General features: G+C 36.1%; 1 protein-coding gene across 1 annotated transcript in view; it reads right to left on the reverse strand.

Moving 5' to 3' along the window:
* LOC115219973 (nucleolar complex protein 3 homolog) overlaps positions 1–19,018 on the reverse strand; it is a 43,486-nt gene that overhangs the window by 14,355 nt on the left and 10,113 nt on the right. The window contains exons 6-13 of the mRNA XM_029790276.2: positions 17,244–17,293; positions 16,450–16,569; positions 15,229–15,300; positions 14,089–14,145; positions 11,097–11,216; positions 8,163–8,243; positions 5,870–5,970; positions 2,404–2,476 (exon numbers count right to left, since the gene is read on the reverse strand). Coding sequence (XP_029646136.1) covers positions 2,404–2,476; positions 5,870–5,970; positions 8,163–8,243; positions 11,097–11,216; positions 14,089–14,145; positions 15,229–15,300; positions 16,450–16,569; positions 17,244–17,293 — 674 coding nt within the window. The remainder of the gene's footprint in view (positions 1–2,403; positions 2,477–5,869; positions 5,971–8,162; positions 8,244–11,096; positions 11,217–14,088; positions 14,146–15,228; positions 15,301–16,449; positions 16,570–17,243; positions 17,294–19,018) is intronic.

Below are 19,018 nucleotides of genomic sequence, written 5' to 3' on the forward strand. Positions count from 1 at the left end.
ATATATATATATATATATATATATATATATATATATATATATATATATATATGTGTGTGTGTGTGTGTGTGTGTGTGTGTATGTGTATGTATATATATATATATAGTGGAGGGGGGAGGTTGCTTATTATAATCAAAGATAATGTTAACTAACAGTTACTGTTATTAAAAATTGATAGATTCCAAACACTCACAATATTGTTATATCCTCTATTTAACACTATCAACTGGTTATTGTTACTCAAGGGACTCAGTCACAAAGTGAGGTCATGCAGTTGTCAGCCAGGCTAGTGTAACGCTTTTTATAGAAGGACATAGTGCATAATGCATGCTATGGGCCCATACTGATGCTTGTCAGTCCAGCCATATAGACATTTTTTTAATATCATTTCTAGAGAGAGAGAGAGGTGGGGGGGGTGTTGATGTGGACTTTTGAAGATTGAAGCCTTTAACCTTTTTGATACTAACCTGCCTTAGACTACCCTTGGTTCTATGATGAAAACTTCCCGTTTTAAAGTGATCTAAATTAAAACCTTCCATCAGAATTTCTTGTTAATTTATGTTCTAAAATACAGCTTAATAACAAAGTTACTAAATTCTTCATTATTTTCCAAACTGACTGAAATAAAGGCAGTACATAACAATGAGTTTATTATATTCAATGCTCAGATGCACTGCAACTTGTCAGAAAAGTCAAAAGTGTACAGAAAGCAGGCATGTGAGTCAAGTAAAGAAAGTCAGTAGTGAAAGGTAGAAGTACATACACAGTACACAGAATAAAAAAAACACACATAAGATAGGAAAATGGACATTAAGAGAGTCATAAAGAGGAAAGGGTGCATAGGCATGTCAGGAACAGTGTTGGTGAATTTTAGGAAGCATGGAATCTTTGAAGGATGCAGTGCCCTGACAGTTAACAACTGATGGGGGTAGTTTATTCCATGCTTTAAGAATTCTGAGTGGGAAAAATTTTTTTGGGAAAATTATAGGTGTCGAACAGTTTTTTGATTTTATAATCATGTCCATGAGTGGTAGAGGTATTAAATTCAAAAAGAGCTCTTCACACATCCCCCACCCCCACACACTCAGGAAAAACTACACCCCAAACACACCATAAACCCATAAATCTACAGCAGACATATAAAACAAAATTCAAACAATAAAATTAAAAGCTGAACCATGAAATGAGGTCAGCAAAGCCAGTGCAGACACCCACTAATACACAAACACACATACAAGTGGCTACATGGGCATACACACATGTATGTACATGCACAAACAAACCCATCGGTCATCACCTTTACTTCTTCTCCTAAACTACACACACACATAAGCAACAAGGTCTCAGACAGGAAAACATGGCCTCTAACAAACTGGGAGAGAAGTCACTGAAAATGTTGTGATGTCAACAAAAAAACTTTGATGAACATAAAAAAAAAACCCCAATATCATTGACTGTTTAACCAACAAGTGATTAGCTAGTTGGATAGATATTTAACCAACTGACTAATAATAACAGAGTGGAACTAAACCAGTGCATGTGTTATTAATATTGGCGTAATGACCCTTCCTAGACACAGCTAAAGGGTCAAAATTGCTGTTGGCAAAATGGTGGATAATTTTGTGGGATTCTACCAAGTCAGCTACTAGATGGTGAAACTTTAGTGTGGCAATACCTAGAAACAAAATATGTTCAGGATATAATAAGTGACTGAGAGAGGATGTTTGTCCAGTTGCATGTCTCTGGGCAGCTCCCAGCAGACCGATATTTTGGACAAGATGAAGTTTCCAGACTGAAGACTGTAAATGTACCACAGCCATGTATAACTTTAAATAGATAGCTGGGAGAATAAAACTGTAGTTTGGTACTGAGACACAATTCAAGGATGCTATGAAGGTGAGCTGAAAAGTTCATAGCTAGAGCTGTGAAATCTTGCATGCATTAATTTCAACTCTTCTTATTTATAGATGCATTGTTTCTTTCCCAGTAAACTGACATCTGACTCTTCAAAGAAGACTTCAAAAGTTATTAGCAGTAACTTTGCTTGAAAATGGGCAAAATTTGGTATTGTGGTGTATCCATTTTTCATCCATGGTGAAACATTTCAGAAAATCAGAGTGGGAAAAAAAAAAGAAAAAAATAGAATCTTCAAAAATTCACAACACTCAGATATCATATAAAATAATATCAGACAGTGTAACTCAATTGTGCACATAGTGAAATCATGTATTTTCACGGGTGTACTAAAGAGATTTGTGACAGAAATTCTCATTTTAATATGACTAGGTTATTTCAGCTGTTTTCAGGCAGGATGGAAATATTTGCCAATAAAATTCTCAGCAAATTACAGCTGCTTTAGTATCAAAAGGGTTAAATTGCTAACATTAGAACTTCAAAACTCACCTGGCTTGCAATCATACTTTTCAGTGTGCTGAAAAGGTCTTCAAAATAATCAATATTCACAAAATGAGCAAATCTGGAAAAAAGACGAAAAAAGAGGAATAAAACCAACAATTAACAAATAAACACGGGTAAATTGTCTACTAAATATTCAATATCCACATTTGTTTGATTTTATATTTGCTGACATATCTATTCATCATGACTTAACATCCACTTTCCATGCTTGCATGGATCAGATGGAATTTGTCGAGGCAGTTTTTCTATCGCTGGGCACCCTTCCTGTTGCCAACACTCACCTGGTTCCAAGCAAGGTAATACATCCCCAATGGCCAGACATGGTTTTGCAGAATATCAGAAATGAATGACACTGCTTGTAAGGCAGTGACACTCATTTACAACTATTATGTGATGTCAAGACAAGGAGATACAAACACACACACACATATATATATATATATATATATTTTATATATATATTTCGTTTTTGTATTTAGTTAGCAAGATTCTTTATGTGAATTCGTGTGTTTAAGCACATTTTATTGTGTCTGAGGAGAGTCATTCTGTTTTAATGCCTTATTAATTAATACCCACCAGTTCGATTTTCATTCATTTATTTATTTAATAACATTATGGATAAACACTAAACTTGAAATTCTTAATGCATCTTACCTGTTTGATTTGTTACTAAAATTATCCCAGATGGCAACAGATAAAAATTTTGCCACTTTTCAATGTTAATTTGAATTAATTAAAATACAGGTATAATCAGTACAAGATTTTATTCTTTCAGTAAATATTTCATACCTCAGTGTGAAATAGTTTTTTTCCACAATTTTTTCAGGTGCATTCAATGTATCTGACCTCCAAACCTGCCGCAAGCCACTTTTTTCCGGAAAAGAAAGGTGAGAAGGGTGGTGGGGACCTTGAAGTTTCCCACCAAGGGAGTTTTGCTTTGTAGGTCTTTTTTCTTTTCCAGGTTATTTTTCATGCCTTCAACAAATGTGGCATCAAAATCACATGTAAACGGTTCCTTTTCCAGAAAAGGAAAGATTTGACTGCTATTTCTAGCATACCCTGCTACTACGCAACATATATTTGCATTTACACCAAAATATTTAGCAACTTTTTACCTTCCGTTTATTTTTTCCGCTTTATGGATGTCAATATTTTCTCTGTTGACATCCACCTTAGCAGGGGCATGGATCAAGTGGAAAGATATCAACCACTGTTCCCTCTTGAGATAAAAAAATTTCTTGTTGTTTTCAAATACAGGTAGGACCAAACAAGGTCCTACAAGTTATTTATAATAACAAGTGGCATTATATCAGGGTTGAAAGAATGACATGAACAATATTAAATATGCTAAGACAATCTGAAAACAATAGAAACATTTACTGGTTTTTATGAAATTTTTGCGTTAACAGACTTGAGTTAATAGAAGCTAAATGTAACAGAAGTTAATTAGTCCGATAATGATTCTCAAAGTTAACTTAAAAGTTAAATTGTTAACAAAAATGTTAACTTCGTTAATTAATGAATTAATGAACTTGCACCCAGCTCTGTGTGTGTGTGTATATATATATACGTCTACATAACAGCCTACTATCAAATTTACCTGTGTATGTATAAACTGTGGCTATTGGGGTATCACTACCTTCTACATATATTTCCTATTTAGTACTGGGGATGTTTCATTTATGAGGAAGCACTCCTGTATTTGTGTGAGTGTTGGGTCCTTCAGGTACTTGGATAAAATACAAATGTCAAGCCAACCCAGTGTGTCTCTATGTTGGTCTTTGGCACATTGGTAAAGTGTAGAGGACTGTTTTTTGTCATCATATTGTTTCAAATGTTCATTTAGTCTCTCCACAATGTTTCTAGACATCTCACCAATGTATGTCATATTCTTGTTTTTACAAGCACCCTCTATGCATTTTGTTATAGACTACAAAAGATTAATTTTACATGTCATGCAGTTCTCATTGGTGCATGTGGTATTCTCAAAGGGCTACACCCTATATAATTGTAATTTGATGGAGCTCCCTGGCTTTTCAACAATCTTAATGTTGAGTTTGGCCTCCTTCAGAGCTTTCCTAAATATTCGGGTTAGTTCTCCATGGGCTGTGGCCTCTACAAACATCACTCCTTGATATCTGTTGGCCTTGTATACCATGTATTCACCCTGTTTGCTTTGTTACAAACTCTCTGTATCCTATTCCAGTCTTTACTTCTTTTATGAATACTAGGCTGTTATGTAGACGTACATATATATAAATAGGTAAATGGATATGTAAGTAAACAGATAGGTACATAGGCAATATGAACAAAGCACTCACACGTACACAAAAGACTGAAACGCATGACCATACACACAAGAGGACACATATGGAGACACACATCCATACATAACAGATGTTCGTAGATAGTCACACAAACCCATACACATAGACACACTCAATGTGACAGATGTACATACACAAATACACACAAACACATGAATATGCAGAATACATACATATAAACGTACACATAAATACATATATGAATACACATGCATGCAAACATACATACATACATGTGTATATACATGCACACTGATGCATACACATGCGCACAAACAAAAAACAAAGAGAATCCAGTTTCGATAACAGACAGAGTTAACAACTACTGAAGAGGTTGCAAGAAGCAACAAAAATTTTTTAAAAAATAAATAAGTAAACGAGTGAAAATTGAACAGGTGAGTGTGTTAATTAATAAGACATTAAAACAGAATGACTCTCCCCAGACACAATAATATATATATATAATAAATTAATAAATAAAACATATGCATATATACATACATATATGTACGTACCTACCTCTACATGTATATATACATGCATATATGGGTACCGGACACCAAAAAAACGTCGAACACAATGAGAAACGAAAACATAAACACAAAACCAAGGAAATGGACATTTTTCTTAAACAACGAAAAAATAGAGTACAGGACATACAAAACAAGGAAAATTCCCCTTCTTCAGTCGCCTTTGTTTCATCTACTCCACGTTTCGAAGGTCAAGGTGATACATGACTTTAATGAAACTTTCCTTCCCGCGAAAATCAAATTAAATAAAATATATATATATATATATACACACACACACACACACGACACAATTGTATTTCAATTTACATCTACCAAATCCACTCACAAAACATAGCTGGAGCTATAGTACAAGTAACTGCACATGATGTCATGCAGTGGGACTGAACCCCAAACCATGTAGTTAGGAAGCAAACTTCTTAACCACACAACTATTATGTATTGTTAAACATCTGACTGAAAGATAATGATGAAAATAAGGATGAGATAATGGTATGATGTTAAATGTATCATTATTTACTTAATTGTTGTGTTACTGTGAATGACTTTTAAATCAAGCAAAGGATCAACATACAAATCAAACTATAAACTCACTTGGTCAATCCTTCAAGAACAACTGTTACAAGGGCACAGTCTGGAGATTTCTTCAAGATACGGACATATGTTGCAAAAACATGCTGTATTATTCTGGTGTTCTGTAAGACAGAATGATAAATAGACCATAATAGTCTATGTAAGGGACTACAACATGGAGATTACTGTATACAACGCGAAGACAGTATATACAAGTGACTGATAGAATACACATGCAGACAATGCATGCTACCAATAAAGAGTATAAGCTGGCCTCTGTGCCGATGGCACATAAAAAGCACCAATCGAGCGTGATCGTTACCTGCGTCGCCTTACTGGCACTTGTGCTGGCGGCATGTGAAAAAAACATTCAGGCGGGGTCGTTGCCAGTGCCACTGGACTGGCTCCTGTGCAGGTAGCACATAAAAAGCACCATTTGAGCGTGCCTGTTGCCAGTACCACCTGACTGGCCCTCGTGCCGGTGGCATGTAAAAGCACCCACTATACTCTCGGAGTGGTTGGCATTAGGAAGGGCATCCAGCTGTAGAAACTCTGCCAGATCAGATTGGAGTCCGGTGCAGCCATCTGGTTCGCCAGACTGCAGTTAAATCGTCCAACCCATGCTAGCATGGAAAGCAGACATTAAACGATGATGATGATGACAACATATATATACAACTAATAGCCAGTGCATACAACTAACAGATGATATATATACTCAATTGACAACATTTACAAATTATAGAAAGCATAAGCAACCAAGAGACTGTATATACAACAAAATAAATGATATACATACCAACTGACAACTTACACAGGTAGATAGCATATACAACTAATACTATGTACAAAGCAAAGTATATACAACACATAGACTGTATAAAGCAATGTCAGGAATACAGTAGATTGAGCAAGATAGTATTATAGGCAGTGAGTGTGTATAAATAGATTATATAACAATAAGAAGGCTTAAAATGAAAGTACACAGTTCACATTAACACAAATTTTACCAGTGTAACAATATAACCCAATTAGTACTACAGAGAATAGACACCAGATTTAAACCTCAATGTATTTTGTTTAACCTCAGGTCAGCTCAGATTGAGTAAACCTATGAACAAATGAGTCTTGTTCTTAAACACATTCCATCAACTCTCATTATCCATGCCACCACTCAGCTATGCCAGCCACATCTTACCTCTCCATATGTAAAGAACCTACTTGTTGACACCTTCACGCTGATTTCCTCCATGTACATCACACATCCATACCAGCGCAGCTTCCTCACACACATACACTACACTGTATTCTTCTTATAATACAGTTTCTCTCTTACATCATTTATAATGTTGTTCACACACACACACAAACATTACACATCCATTGGAGCATGGTAGCTTCATTTCTTTCTTATTTCTTTATTGCCCACAAGGGGCTAAACATAGAGGGGACAAACAAACGGATTAAATCAATTACAATGACCCCAGTGCGCAACCGGTACTTAATTTATCAACCCCGAAAGGATGAAGGGCAAAGTTGACCTCAGCGGAATTTGAACTCAGAACATAACGGCAGATGAAAAACCGATTTGCATTTCGCCCGGCATGCTAACATTTCTGCCAGCTCGCTGCCTTTCTAGTCATTACAAGTTTTCTGCTTTCAAGGTTCCTTTCATGTCTCACTACCATGCAACATCACAATTCTAACGTGTGTCAGATAACCTACCCTGCACTTTAGGAAAAGTGACTTTTGTTGCTAGAAGAGGTATTAGCTCCCTGAACTTTTTCCAACCTGTTTTTACTCTGGCTACTATACTTTCAGAGTCACCACCTCCACTGCTAAGTATGTCTCCTAGGTAATACAAACCATCAATGACTACTAGTACGCCAGTCAGGCATTTAAGAGAATCTGTTTCAAGCACACTCACAGTAAGTGTTGTTCCAGTACATATGAAGCTGACTTCCTCTGTCTGTGATTTCATTACATCTTTTGTGAGTCCATATCTTACGTTGGGTACAGTATATGGAGTTTACACACACACACACATCATGATCATTGTTTTTATGTTAGTTTTGCCATGTTAGACAAAATTTCCTGAGGTATTATTCTATGGCCAGATGCCCTTCCTGGTGCCAATCTTTACTTAATTTCAAGTAGTTTCTTTTATTCCATTTGTCTTCTCACAATGAAATTGTGTTGGGCAAATTATGTGGGATATAAACAAGTCACCACATGCAAAGACACTTGAAGACAAATGTACACACACACACACACATAATTCGATTTAAGAAAAACAGTTCCAGTGGAATCTTACATATTCTAGCTTCTTTTTCTTGTCTTCTGAGGCTTTGGTTTCAAGAAGTTCGTTTTGTAGACGTTCCATTTGTTTCTCTCTCTGAAACAGAAAATGTTTATACAACTTTAAATCATCGCCTTTATCAACACCTCCAAACACATCATTATCATCACTATCAATACCATCATCTCACTAACAACAGTTTGATATTTTCAATACATTCAATAATTCTGCAATTGGTTTCTTTCCTTTAGTTGCTGTGTTTATTATTTTTTATTTTACTTGATGGGTCTTGTGGAAGGAATATTTACCTGTGACCTTTCCGACCCCCACTCTCCCACCATCTCAATGAGATTGATGTTGTTAACCCTTTTGATACCAAACCACCACCTAAAACTACCCATGGATCTATGATACAAACTTTCTATTTTAAATTAACCTAAATTAACACTTTCCAAAGAAATTTTATATTAATTTATGTTCCAAACTCCAGTTTAATAATAATGTTATTTTATTAAATTATTTAGTATTACCAAAATAAAAAAAAAAAAAGGCAGTATATTTTAATAGGAATTCAGTGTTGAAAGTGAATAGGATACCAATTTTTGCTGTAAAATGGAGATTATGGATGATACCAGTGATGACAAATTACCAACAAGGATGATTTTTATTCACTGTAAAATAACAAAACCATTACCAATGAAAAGATAATGGCGCCAATGATAACAATTACCAAAAAGGATGTTTGTTGCTCATACAAAAAAGACAAAAACTATGTCACCAAATCTTTTCCTGTTGTTACTACAAGCATTTGTAGATTGAAGTAATGAACAATTATGTAGATTTGGAGAATAATTTTGATTGGAAGTGAAAGAGATGATAATGGAATAGAATAAGCTGGTAGAATAGAAATAACATTAATTTAACACATAGCTATAATACATTACAACCTGAATGCCAAAGTTAGGTTTGCGTATGTAAATAAATTTGAATTGTCGAAAATTGAATGTGTTGTTTTACTGATTCTTCATAACTTGCAGACTTTTCTGGGAACAAATTTTGTTAGTCAACAATTATTTGTCACTGTTCCAAAATATTTTCACAGTTTAACCCTTTAGCATTTAAACCGGCCATATCGGGCCAAAAGTATTCTGCCTGTTTTATGTTCAAACTGGCCAGATCTGGTCTCTCACACCAACCTTACAATATCGTTTTAAAAATTAACAGCTACCTCATCAAAATCTCATAGCTACAAGATAATGCATGATTAGTTCAAAACAATGTGGATAAAGAAGCATTAATTTTGGTAGAATAATGTGAACACTAAAGGGTTAAATACCATTATGATAAAAAAAAAAAAAAAGTAGATTCTTCTTGCTATTTTGCAGAAAAATGTTGAGCTTTCCTTGATCATGGCAAATGCAGCTTAGAAGACTTTTTAAATTGTTCTAAATTTTAATCTTATATTAAATATGATGTAACAATATGAAAAATCTTTTATCTTAAACTAGTTTCAGTCACTGGACTGCAGCCATGTCAGAGGACCACCTTGAAGGGTTTAGTTGAACAAATCAACCCCAATATTTATTTCTTTTAAATCTAGTACTTACTCTATTGGTCTCTTTTGCCAAACTAAGTTACAAGGATGTAAACAAACCAGCACTGGCTGTTGAGTGAGGGAGACGGTGGGGGAGGTTATACAAACACAAAGACACACATATATGATGGACTTCCACACGGTTTCCATCTACTATATTCACTGACATGGCACTGGTCGGTCTGGGGTTATAATAGAAGACACTTGCTCAAAGCACTGCACAGTGGGACTGAATCTTATCCCACATGATTGCAAAGTGAGCCTCTTAACCACATGGTTAAAAATTGGCCAAATATGCTACTGTAAACTATTAATTGCCTACAGCAGTTCTTTGCAGATAATGCCTTCTGTGAGTCTATTAGCACTGTTATAACCGAAGACTTTGACACTCAAATGTCTTTATGCCTGAGAAAATGCAGTGTACAGTTGGCCATGGGGCAAAACAGGGATTGGTAGGGAGGTTCTTTCCCCATCATTTGTTTGTCCCTGACTTTTACATCGGAGCAAAAGCAGTTTTGATGGGAAATTGTCACGTGATGATGGCAAAAAGTGAATTCATTGTTTCTGTCATGGTGAGGAATAAGGCACAGAAGACACAGGAACTTTTTATTATTTCATTTGAGGACTTCACATTCAACAGTTTTTTTTTTTCATCAACTGGATGTGAAAATCATTCTAGTCCTATTTTAGAGACAGCATGTAAGTCTAGTACTTATTCTATTGATCTCTTTTGCCGAACTGCTATGTTACGGGGACATAAACACACCAGCATCAGTTGCAAAGTAATAGTGGGGGGGGGGACAAATACAGACACACACACACACACACATATATCATATATATATATATATACACATACACGCAACAGGTTTCTTTCAGTTTCCATCTACCAAATCCACTCACAAGGCTTTGGTTGGCCCAAGATTATAGTAGAAGGCACTTTCCCAAGGCGCCATGCATCGGGACTGAGCCTGGAACCATATGGATTGGGAAGCAAGCTTCTTACCACACAGCCACACCTGCACCTATATAGATATAGATATATATGTACATACATGCATACATATATCATCATTGTTTTAATATCTACTTTTTCATGCTTACAGAAAGGTCAGATGAAATTTGTTGAGACAGCTTTCCTATGTCTGGATACAATTCCTGTCATCAACACTCACCTGTTCTCAAGTAATGTAATATTACCCCATAGCCAGACAAGTATTCATGGAAGATTGGAATCAAAAGACACCACTTGTATGATAATGACACTCATCCACAACTAACACACACACACACATCTCCAAAGATCAGAATTCAAAAGGTTCAGTGTTAGAATACATATGCAAAGGACATATTACCTTTCTTTCCCGCCGAGACATTTTCATTAATTTCTGTTTATGTTTTTCCTTTTCAGCCTTGCTTTTGGCTTGAGCAATGTCAATTTCCTTAATCTTCAGAGACAGCAAAGTACTCAATACCTAGTGCAAAACAGAATATGATATTTTAATAATACAGGAACAGAATATTTCAGCATTTGTAAAATAAGTAATGTTATAATTCTTCAAATTTCTCCTTTTGAACTTTCATTTATTTAGATATATATGTGTGTGTGTGGAGGCGCGTGGCTTAGTGGTTAGGGTATCAGCACCGTGATCGTAAGATTGCGTTTTCGATTCCTGGACCGGGCGATATTGTATTCTTGAGCAAAACACTTCATTTCATGTTGCTCCAGTCCACTCAGCTGGCAAAAATGAGCAACGCTGCGATGGACTGGCGTTCCATCCAGCTGGGGAACACATACGCCACTGAAACCGGGCCCATGAGCCAGGCTAGGCTTTAAAAAGGGCGCATTTATTTTTTATTTTATATATATATATATATATATATCTATGTATATGAAAGAATGGAGTTGAACGACTAGTTAACAAATATCCTTTATTCTCGACATATGTTTCGAAGGCTGCATATTCCTAATTCCGAAGGAATAAGGAGTACATTATGCAGATTTCTCATCAGGAAAATCAAGGAACTTATGTCGACATCAAAATGCACAAAAAACTTTTAGCTGACCGCTCTCAACTCCATTCTTTCATATACTTCATATACTTATAATTTTAAAATAAACATACAAATTTCCGCACGAAGACACGTAGTCTATGCCCTAGGGACGTAGCTTCAACCGTGTTCTTTCTGATGTGAATTTGCTACCCAGGTATCGGTTATCTTTCGAATTATCCTTAATAAGATAATTCATTCAACTACTCAAATATATATATATATATATATATATATATACATACACATGACAGGTTTTCTCATAGTTCCCATCTACCAAATTCACATGTAACAGGATGAGAGATTCCCGCACTGGATGGGTGCAGCTCGCATCCTTTACATTAAATATTAATCAAAGAAAGAGTCAAGACTTCCGATTAACTTCAACAGTATAAATATTTATTTCTTGATTCGCAATATAAACATTTCCTTCCTCTGGGCGAATCGGCAGTAGTCAAGTGGAGTGAGTTAATCCTGCCCGTTCAAGCACAGTGGAGAGGTGCCACGAGGTAGCAACTCGAGAGAGCTGATGCAGACACGTCTGTCTTGTTCAGCTGTGGGCGTTTCAAGAGAGCGATACCAGAGAATTTTGCTGCCGCTAGTTTTCTGTGCATGCGCATGAAGGAACTTATAGCAGGCCTCCTGGAAGACTCCAACCCTGCGCATGCGTACTGGAGATTTCCAAGATGGCGTCACTACACACTCAAAAGGCATTTGTCAGCCCAAGACTATAGTAGAAGGCACTTCCCCATGGTGCTGCACAGCAGGATTGAATGGGAAATTACGAGGTTGCAGAGCAAGCTTCTTAACCACAAAGACATGCCAACACCTATACAATAACTATTTCAAAATTTCTTCTTTCCATTTCCGAACCAAAAGTGTAGACTCAGAAATTGTTAGGAGCAGATTAACGTTTGACAAAATCTTGCTATATAGTCTGATCAAATCTACTTTCATTTTAAATGCAGTGTGAAAGAATATTCCTTGTTTCTTCCCTGACAGCAGTTTGTTTATGAGGCTGGTGTCACATTCCTTGAAACATCTGAACCATTTGTTGACAGTTCCTGGGTCTTACACATCATTAATTTCTTCTGCTGCTGCCCTTACACTCAGTCCTTTTCTCCACATTTCACTAGACAACCTGTTGTGTAAGATGAGGCCTTACTTGAAATGGCTGAACAATAGCCAAGCACAAACACTCGTACATTGTCAGCAGAACTTGGTCCTTAATAAAGCATCATTAGTCGACACCTTCATAAGTTTGGCCTTGTGAGCAGGCACTGCTGAGAAGCTGCTCATGAACTGGCCAATGACCAGGTATGAACGTTTGCAAACAATTGCTGGCAAATCCTCGAGATGCTAATTTTTGGCATCAAATTGGGGATGAAAATTGGATCTATTTTCGTAAATCTAAGAAAAATCAGTGGTTTTGTTCTGGCCAGAATTCAGAACTTGTCAAAGACAGGCATTTTGAATTGAAGGTTATGCTGTGAATGCTAACCTTTATGCTCAACAGCTGCAGCAAGTACATTATAATTTAAAAGCCCACTACCTGGCATTGGTCTATTGAAGACATGCATTCCAACAACATGACAATGCCCCAGCACACACTGCCAATGTGACCAAGTGTAAACTTGAAGGGCTGCAAATGCTGCCTCATCCTACCTTCAGTCTAGACCTTGTACCATCAAATTACCACTTTTTCTAAACCAAAGCTCATTTCCTGCATGGACGGAGGTTCTATAATGTGGATGAGGTTGAAAACAGATGCAGAAAGTTTTTTGCCTCTAAACCAGCAAAATGGCATAAGCGTGGAATTGAGCTTCTGGCTCAACAATGGCAACAGACTAAGATGGGATATATTTTGATGAAGAAACACTTTTCATATTTAATTTGTTTGAATTATTAATTAAAGCTTGGAATATGAAAAAAAACTTTTGACTTGACCAGCTAAAGCCACATTATGCCATTGGTTGCCCTTCCAAATTCACTTTCAGTATAAATAACAGTATTCTCAAATTAGTGTCTTCCTTTGTCTCTCATTAAACCTTTCAATGCTTCCCGTTTCCAAACTTTGCAGATCCTTCTCCATCTGGGCTCAGCCAAATCCACAACCTTAGATGGCAACCTAGCTAATCCCATTCTCAAACATAGCAACTTAGAATAATCAAACAACGAAGAGTTCTAATCAAGTTCCTCTCTTCCTTCTCTTCGCTAGAAATAAAGATAACTGGGTCTATGATCACTGCCAAAAGGTAGAGTAGGATAATTTAAATTCTGTCCAATTCCACTTACCTTAGGTTTCACAAGAGATATTTTCTTTTTAACAAGATCTTCAATACCTTTTACAATCTGAAAATATAGAGGAAAAGTCAGATTACAATAGGAAAAGAAAAATCCTGTTAATATAAGAAGTATTGTCACATTACTAAGGGATACAAAGAAAAATACTTTATATAGAAACAAAGATGGAGTTAACTAATAAAAGATTAAACTGTTTACTACTCTAAGGTAACCGTCTTTTTCACTTACACCCATTAATAATAATCAATGCCATCACAAATTTTATATTTTGTGGCTGTTATGGGTTACAGAGTTCTGCTAGATTACATTTCACAAATATTCAAATACTTTTCAATTCACTGTCATCAGATTCCAGGACAACAAAAAGGTATAATGCAGAAGCCAACAGCCACTAGGTTCTCCATGTGGTAACCTATTGAAAACCCTTTTGTTACCAACCTGCCTGAGATTGTCCCTAGTTCTAGAATACAAACATCCTGTTTTAAATTAAAATCATCCATCAAAATTTCATGCTAATTTAAGTTCCAAGCACCAGCTTGATAATGACAAAATTATTTTATCAAATTCTTATCATCATCATCATCGTTTAACGTCCGCTTTCCATGCTGGCATGGGTTGGACAGTTCAACTGGGGTCTGGGAAGCCAGAAGGCTGCACCAGGCCCAGTCTGATCTGGCAGTGTTTCTACAGCCGGATGCCCTTCCTAACGCCAACCACTCCGTGAGTGTAGTGGGTGCTTTTCATGTGCCACCGGCACAGGTGCCAAACGAGGCTGGCAAACGGCCACGATCGGATGGTGCTTTTTACGTGCCACCGGCACGGGGACCAGATGAAACTAGCAACGGCCACGGTCGGATGGTGCTTTTTACATGTCACTGGCACGGATGCCAGTCGGGCGGCACTGGCAACGGCCACGTTCGGATGGTTCTCTTACGTTCCACCGGCACTGGTATCACAAGCTACAAATTCCATTGATGTTGACAGATTACGATTTTGATTTTGAGTTTCTTAATTATTTAAAAACTTAATTGAAACAAAGGGAGTATATTTTAGTAGAAATAGGGTAATGAAATGGTTAAGTATTAAACAGTCAAACTAGCAATGATATTACATAAGCAAATTTTTACTCACTTCAAGAGAAGCAGCACCAAGTTTATCAATTTTGAAAACCTCTTTAACTGCCTCACATGCAGCATTTGAACTCTGGAATTGGATAACAATTAACAAAATTATCAACAAATGTAGCCTTTGCTTGAATATAACATAACTAAAGATGAACATCTTATTGATTTCATGCAAGCAAACAGACACAATGCTTTTAAAGTCAAGGGGATTGACATATTGAATACATGGTCATGAGTTCACACTTCACTGTCACCAATAAGTTGCGTACTTAGGGACAATGCGTATAACTTATTTTGCTTGGCTGAAGAATTAAATTCTACTCAGATTACATAAATAACTGCTTAGTAAGAATGAGAGTATATAGCCATAAAACAAAATGATCTAAAAAGAAAAAAAAACAGTGAAATATATACAAATAGCCAAGGGCTTTACTTTTCCCACATCATTGATATCCTAATAGAATGATAAGGCAGTGAGTTAGCATAGTTGGCAGAGCACCAGAGAAACTGCTCTGTAATATTTGTTCCAGTGCTCTGAGTTCCAATCCTGCTGCAGTCAATTTTATCTTTCACTCTTTTGGTGTTGAAAAATAAAGCACCAGTCTGGTACTGGAGCCATTTCTTCTCCCTCCTGTTCTTTCTCTCCTCATCTTCTGTTTCAGTAGAAGAAATAAGTCGTGCTCAGACTTTGGACAGAGATGAGCTCTAGCACAAGTAAAATACTCAAGACACACTGCATGTCACAACAGCATTATTACAATGCTTTCAGGAGTCAAGCACCCTTAGAACCTCTAACTTGAAAGAGGAAAACCAAACTGATGTAATGTTGCCTTTTTTAGTCTATGGAAAGAACTTGCCAATTATGAATCAAGGCCGTTATATGCCAACACTTGAAGTAAGAGCTAAATCACCTTCGAATCACATCTGTCTTAAAAAAATGGACACATTATGTGATCCAAAACAGATTGTAGCAAAAAAATGTTGAGAAGTTCATAACTGGACTGCCTTTTGATCATAAGTGTGCTTGATCCTTCTATTCAAACGTTAAGGTAAATCTTAATAAAGAATAAGTATTTGCTTGATTAAGTAATGAAGACTGTGTGAAGATATACATTTTCTCTCATTCTTACACACACACACACATATATACATATAATATATTATATATATATGTGTGTGTGTGTGTGTGTGTGTGTAAAGAAAAATTAAGAATAAAGAAAAATCATACCACTTTGTTGAACAGATTCATGCAAGGGACAACAAATGAGATGAGTTCACTGCGGAAATTGAAGTGATAACAGCTAACAAGTAGCTTGCACAGGCATTGTGTAGCAACTTCTTTCATAACCTGTTGTATAAAAAAAAAACAGAAACCTTTGATCTAACTTGAACTTAATTAGAACAACCACATAGATAAATTAGTTACACTTCCATAAGTGTGTATTAAATAAGACAAACTGTTAAAATAGTGAAGAAATAAAGAAGAGATCCCGTTTAAAATGATGGCCAGGTTAAAAGAGGAAGAGTACTGCTCGTGACATGTTACATGCCTCCAAGACTTGTCGCAGACAGTGGGATGAAACCAAATTTATGGGTTGATGCAGCACACTGAGATATCAAATTATCTTGGGGGGGGGGGCACCTAGTCCAATTACTTGCTTAGTGCATGCTGATTAAAGATCAACTATTTGTGCTACAGCTGGTGATGGATTAAGCGTACTATTCAAGAATAGTCGGATAGACTTCCACACAGTTTCCGTCTATCCAAATTCACTTGCAAAACTTGAATCTCTTTGATGCAATGTTAGAAAATGCTTTTCCAAGATACCACATGGTGGGGGGGGGGTCAAACCTGGAACTATGTGATTGCAATGCAAACATCTTTACCATACAGCCACTACTGCACCTAGCTGGAAAGCAAAATGCTTCTTCACTTATAACAATATGGAGATTCAATACTACAGTCATTCCATAATAAGGAATAATACATAAGAAAAAGAATTACAAACGAATTTTGCTCACCTTTTTATCATTTAGTTTAGTTTGTGATAATGTAGAGTCATCTTTGGGTTCTGAAATTAAAATGAATCATGCAAATATTTAATCCAAATTATTCGTTATTAAGAATTTTGCAATTATTTGGAAATCCAGTAACAAAAAAGAAAACTGAAAAGAATTACTTTTTAGGCTAAAAAATTTAATTCCAGGAAAATCTACATTAAATATGAACTTCTAGAGTTTCTTGCCTGGTGTTATACACACACACACCTTCTTTTATATTGACTATTTGATAATTTTACTTTGAAATTATATTTATGGGGCTATCACATAATAAAAACACCACACATTCCTGTTTTCCTTCTCAGTTTCATGTATAAAAAAGATTTGGTGAAATGAGATTCCATTACTACAGTAGATGTCAGATGATACAACAATCATTTTGGCAATATCTACTGTAGCAATTAAAATACAAGACATCTGTTTCTTTCACTTTCACTCTTTATGTAGAAACCTCTTTCTTCTCACTTTATCTATCTCTTCATCGAACTCAAACACATCTAAGTAATGTCCCCTCCATGTATTTTTGTTTAAACCATTAGCATTTAAACTGATCGCATCTGACCTAAATATTCTACCAGTTTTATCTTCATATCAGTCAGAACTGGCCTTTCACACCTGCCCTATAATGTCATTTTAAAAATAAGCAATCACATCATCAAAATCTCAAAGCTATGAGATAGTGCACGATCAATTCAAAATAATGCAAATAAATAAGCATTACATTTGACAAAGTAATCTGAATGCTGAAGGGTAAATGTTTGAGCAGGAAATATCAAATATCAAATTTGCACATTGTTGGAGCATAAGCATATGTTATTTTTCTCAGTTCAATTCAACTCAACAGCAATAATGGAGTAGATCAGTAGATACCCAAACACAATTATTTGCATTGTTTAGATGGACACTAAAGTGGCTGTATCCAAATCCACTGGAATGGTTGTGATGCTACAGAATGCATCATAGATAAATGCTATGAAACTATTATTAACTTTTACTTTTACATTTACTTGTTTCAGTCATTTGACTGCGGCCATGCTGGAGCACCGCCTTTAGTAGAGCAAATCGACCCCGGGACTTATTCTTTGTAAGCCCAGTACTTATTCTATCAGTCTCTTTTGCCGAACCGCTAAGTGACGGGGACGTAAACACACCAGCATCGGTTGTCAAGCAATACTAGGGGGACAAACACAGACACACAAACACATATATATATATATACATATATACGACAGGCTTCTTTCAGTTTCCGTCTACCAAATCCACTCACAAGGCATTGGTCGGCCTGGGGCTATAGCAGAAGACACTTGCCCAAGATGCCACGCAGTGGGACTGAACCCGGAACCATGTGGTTGGTTAGCAAGCTACTTACCACACAGCCACTCCTGCGCCTATGTGAAAAAAAATGTATTAAAATTATGAATACATTCAGCACAAAAAGTAGTTAATTAAATTTATGTTTGGATGTACTCATAAAGAGAAAATAAAGATACAAGTATAAAGAAAAGGTAAATTACAGTAATGCCTTAACATACATATTCCCAGAGACTGCTTGTAAAGTGAAAAGTCATAAAGCAGAGCAATAATTTCTCATAGTAGCAATGAAATTTTATGACATCATTTTACTCCGTTGCTATATGCAGTTGTGTAGACATGTCAGAATCAGTGTCACCACATGCTGTTTAAACTTTTTATATCTATATATATAAAACTGAGAATGTATGTGTGTCTGTATGTGT

Source organism: Octopus sinensis, linkage group LG15 (assembly GCF_006345805.1).
Source record: "Octopus sinensis linkage group LG15, ASM634580v1, whole genome shotgun sequence".
In the NCBI taxonomy this organism is placed as follows: domain Eukaryota; kingdom Metazoa; phylum Mollusca; class Cephalopoda; order Octopoda; family Octopodidae; genus Octopus; species Octopus sinensis.